Source organism: Oncorhynchus clarkii, chromosome 29 (assembly GCF_045791955.1).
Source record: "Oncorhynchus clarkii lewisi isolate Uvic-CL-2024 chromosome 29, UVic_Ocla_1.0, whole genome shotgun sequence".
Lineage (NCBI taxonomy): Eukaryota > Metazoa > Chordata > Actinopteri > Salmoniformes > Salmonidae > Oncorhynchus > Oncorhynchus clarkii.
In genome coordinates, this window is record NC_092175.1 from 32,243,786 (window position 1) to 32,248,988 (window position 5,203).

General features: G+C 45.6%; 1 protein-coding gene across 1 annotated transcript; it reads right to left on the reverse strand.

The window, feature by feature from the left end:
• Window positions 1-860: 860 nt before the first annotated feature.
• On the reverse strand, window positions 861-3,241 carry LOC139388763 (palmitoyltransferase ZDHHC23-A-like). The gene is made up of 4 exons (XM_071135672.1): window positions 3,123-3,241; window positions 2,133-2,810; window positions 1,443-1,610; window positions 861-1,134 (listed from the first exon to the last, which is right to left on the reverse strand). Exons 1-4 carry the CDS (start codon window positions 3,239-3,241, stop codon window positions 861-863), a joined length of 1,239 nt encoding a protein of 412 aa, XP_070991773.1.
• Window positions 3,242-5,203: the final 1,962 nt, after the last annotated feature.

Consider the following 5,203-nt stretch of genomic DNA (forward strand, 5'->3'; position numbering starts at 1 on the left):
TACCGAGATGAGATCCTCAGACCCCTTGTGAGACCATATGCTTGTGCGGTTGGCCCTGGGTTGCTCCTAATGCAAGACAATGCTAGACCTCATGTGGCTGGAGTGTGTCAGCAGTTCCTGCAAGAGGATGGCATTGATGCTATGGACTGGCCCGCCCGTTCCCCAGACCTGAATCCAACTGAGCACATCTGGGACATCATGTCCCGCTCCATCCACCAACGCCACGTTGCACCACAGACTGTCCAGGAGTTGGCGGATGCTTTAGTCCAGGTCTGGGAGGAGATCCCTCAGGAGACCATCCGCCACCTCATCAGGAGCATGCCAAGGCATTGTATGGAGGTCATACAGGCACATGGAGGCCACACACACTACTGAGCCTAATTTTGACTTGTTTTAAGGACATTACATCAAAGTTGGATCAGCCTGTAGTGTGGTTTTCCACTTTAATTTTGAGTGTGACTCCAAATCCAGACCTCCATGGGTTGATAAATTTGATTTCCATTGATCATTTGTGTGTGATTTTGTTGTCAGCACATTCAACTATGTAAAGAAAAAAAGTATTTAATAAGAATATTTAATTCATTCAGATCTAGGATGTGTTATTTTAGTGTTCCCTTTATTTTTTGAGCAGTATATATTTACTAGTATCATTAAGAGTGTCAGATCCATGACAACTTGGAGGATCATGGTTATTTTCTCTACCTGGAGTGTTTGGAATGTAGAGGTATATAACTATTCAAAATGAACACCTCTGAGTTGCAATACCTAGAGATCCAGAGTAGCTCACAGTCCCTAAAGCCACACAGTTGAAACCCAGCAATGTTGACCTGCTTAGGCAGTGGCATGGTGTTATGCCAAGGCTAAACCAAGTCAGTGAGGACGGAGGATGGTCTATCGACAGGCTCTCCCATTGCCAGGAATTCAGCCCAGTTCTGGCAGAAGCCACGTGAGTAGACCACTGTGTCGACAACGAGGCCACACGGGCGACTCTGGCCATTTTTCCTCCGCAGTGCAAGTTGTGCTTCCCGTTCTGTCACATTGTGGCTGATATTGATAAGTTGCAGCACCAGCAGGTTTAGCAGGCCTGCTGTGACAATACTGCTGTACCAGGCACAGGTGAAGCACAGGGCTGAGCTGGAAAAACATCAGCATGAGCATAGTTAGACTTAGAAATCAGCATAACGCTTTATCTTTCAGTTCTATTTCAGTTGGTTTTAGTTACCTGATTCTTTAAGTAAATCTTCTTGTACTTATTTAAATAACTCAAAACATTTGGTAACTACCTGGTGCCAAATAGCAGGCAATATAGTGGTGCTTGTCTCAATGAATCCTAAATACACCAAAAGTAATTATTAGGTAATTACTATGTAATTACAATTGCCATTTTGTAATACGTTTTCATGTGTGTATATTTTAAGCAAATACCAAATACCGTAGTGTACCTGTACTGACTGTAGACACCAGGGCAGTAGAGTAGGGCGGTAAGCAGGTTCTGTTGGGGACACACGCTGCGCAGCACCAGACTGACCCCATGCAGAGAGGTCAACAGAAAGAGGAGCAGGGTCAGCAGGAAGCTGCGATGATTAGCCTGGCCCACACAGCTGTTAATCCTGCCTCAGCAGTGATGCACAAGACAATAGAGACACAGACACACACAGACACCCTCAGTTCAAATGACCGACTTCTGCTGTGTTTGCATGTGAGAGTACAATTAGAATGAATGTGAGAGAATGTGACTACGTGCTCTAAATGTGTCTGGTTGTGTTGGTGCGTCTATCTAAATGCCATAGATAACAGATTGTCCTGGTTTGAGGTCGCCTCACCCTGCTGAAGGGTGAACCCCTGTGGGCCCTACACATGTCTGTACAGCCTGGTTTGCTTTGGTGACGTCTTCTTGGCCTGACAGTACGACACTTAGTGAGATCATGATTTTGTGTTGAAGAGAAGTGTTGAGCGAATATAATTGTGGGGATTCTGAGAGATTAAAATATTGCATGTGTATATAGCAGGGAAGTAGAGTCAGACGTGACAACGCTGTGGTTATCTGAGTGTTGCAGAAAGGAATTTCTGTCAGCCTGGTGTACTAAATTACTGATCCTCCACAACAGGGAAAGGTGTTTAAGGAAACTCACCAGATACAGTGGTGGTCCAGGCGCTGGACACAGCCTCCACAGATCCGGCAATGTCCCGCCCGAGGGGGACGCACCACTTTGCACAGAGGACACCTGCCCCCCTTCGCTGTCAGGGACTGTGTCTGCTGTTCCACTGGTCTGGCTGGGGGGGCAGGCAACACCGACTGGTCCACTCCATTCTGAGAGGCCGAGTCTTTGTCAGGCAGTTGGTAATGACTGGTGCTGGTGCTGTGTGTGTCAGCCAGGGAAGGCTGCACGAAGCCTGGCCCCCTCTTGGTGCGCACAAGAGAGATAAGAGTAAGAACCACACCTGTTGTCACGGTCACCAGCTGCAGATGAGTTACGTCCCCACGAGGTAGGATCTCTGTGATGAAGAGGAAGTACATGTAGGCTAGGGAGAAGAGCGCCAGGCTGAGGAAAAAGAGGGTGCGGCCCTTCTTCCGGTGTGTGGCGTAGTAGTACCACAGCACCAGGCCAGGCAGGGCTGTCAGAATGACCAGGCCCAGCAGGAAGTGCAGGGCTGCCAGCCGCAGTAGCATGGGAAGCAACACTAAAGCTGGGACCATGGAGATCTCCACCCGCCTGTCCCCTGATAACAGTCTCAACCTCAGCCGGTCCATCACTGCACCAAACACAGGCAACACACCGTCAGGTTTCTGAGGCTCACCCTTCAGCCACCTGGAAAATACATGAGGGCAGGGACGACAGAGAGGAAACACAGAGAGGACAGGGGGTTAGACCAAGTGCTTAACTTGGGTAGGAGCTCACCAGAGATGAATACTTAAATGTTCTACTGCAAGAGCTCCTGTTCCTTTTATAGAATATTAGCTCAAAAGTATTGTGGAGATCATGAACCTAAATATATATAAACAGTACCAGCACCAAAAATGAGTACTGGCAAATATTTCAGTCCAAGTGAAGCACTGGTAAGACGTGAACTTGGACTGCTGAGTCTTGCCATGATCCTCCTTCCCATTCCACCCACCTCACCTGCTGCAAGCTTCATCCAGGTCGTCACAGTCACAGAAGCATCCATGTGGGTCCAAATCACATTCAAAACAGCACATGGCATCATCTGGCTCTGGAGGCTTAAACTTCTCCCATTTCATTCTGGCTGTTCACAGATCCACTTGAAGGTCCTGTGCAAAAGAACAGCAACAGTAGAGAGACACAGTCAAACCACATGATAACTATAATTAACAAAAATATAAACACAACATGTAAAGTGTTGTGCCATGTTTTATGAGCTGAAATAAAATATCACAGAATTTTTCCCATATGCACAAAAAAGCTTATTTCTCTCAATTGATGTGCACAAATGTGTTTACATCCGTGTCAGTGAACATTTCTCCTTTCCCAAGATAATCCATTCACCTGACAGGTGTGGCATATCAAGAACCTGATTAAATAGTATGATCATTACACAGCTGCACCTTGTGCTGGGGACAATAAAAGGCCACTCTAAAATGTTTAGTTTTGTCACACAACAAAATGCCACAGAGGTCTCAAGGTTTGAGGGAGCGCGCAATTGGCATGCTGACTGCAGAAATGTCCACCAGAGATGTTGCTAGAGAATTTAATGTGAATTCCTCTACCATAAACTGCCTCCAACATAACTTTAGAGAATTTGGCAGTACGTCCAACTGGCCTCACAACCTCAGACCACGTATAACCACACCAGCCCGGGACCTCCACATCCCGCTTCATCATCTGCAGGATCGTCTGAGACCAGCCATCCAACAGCTGATGAAACTGATGAGTATTTCTGTCTGTAATAAAGCCTATTGTGGGGGAAAAAACTCATTCTGATTGGCAGGGCCTGGCTCCCCAGGGGGTGGGCCTATGCCCAGTCATATGAAATCCATAGATTAGGGTCTAATGAATTTATTTCAATTGACTGATTTCCTTATATGAACTGTAACTCATTGAAATTGGTGCATGTTGCATTTATATTTTTGTTCAGTATATACAGTGCCTTGCGAAAGTATTCGGCCCCCTTGAACTTTGCGACCTTTTGCCACATTTCAGGCTTCAAACATAAAGATATAAAACTGTATTTTTTTGTGAAGAATCAACAACAAGTGGGACACAATCATGAAGTGGAACGACATTTATTGGATATTTCAAACTTTTTTAACAATTCAAAAACTGAAAAATTGGGCATGCAAAATTATTCAGCCCCTTTACTTTCAGTGCAGCAAACTCTCTCCAGAAGTTCAGTGAGGATCTCTGAATGATCCAATGTTGACCTAAATGACTAATGATGATAAATACAATCCACCTGTGTGTAATCAAGTCTCCGTATAAATGCACCTGCACTGTGATAGTCTCAGAGGTCCGTTAAAAGCGCAGAGAGCATCATGAAGAACAAGGAACACACCAGGCAGGTCCGAGATACTGTTGTGTTGAAGTTTAAAGCCGGATTTGGATACAAAAAGATTTCCCAAGCTTTAAACATCCCAAGGAGCACTGTGCAAGCGATAATATTGAAATGGAAGGAGTATCAGACCACTGCAAATCTACCAAGACCTGGCCGTCCCTCTAAACTTTCAGCTCATACAAGGAGAAGACTGATCAGATATGCAGCCAAGAGGCCCATGATCACTCTGGATGAACTGCAGAGATCTACAGCTGAGGTGGGAGACTCTGTCCATAGGACAACAATCAGTCGTATATTGCACAAATCTGGCCTTTATGGAAGAGTGGCAAGAAGAAAGCCATTTCTTAAAGATATCCATAAAAAGTGTTGTTTAAAGTTTGCCACAAGCCACCTGGGAGACACACCAAACATGTGGAAGAAGGTGCTCTGGTCAGATGAAACCAAAATTGAACTTTTTGGCAACAATGCAAAACGTTATGTTTGGCGTAAAAGCAACACAGCTCACACCATCCCCACTGTCAAACATGGTGGTGGCAGCATCATGGTTTGGGCCTGCTTTTCTTCAGCAGGGACAGGGAAGATGGTTAAACTTGATGGGGAGATGGATGGAGCCAAATACAGGACCATTCTGGAAGAAAACCTGATGGAGTCTGCAAAAGACCTGAGACTGGGACGGAGATTTGTCTTCCAA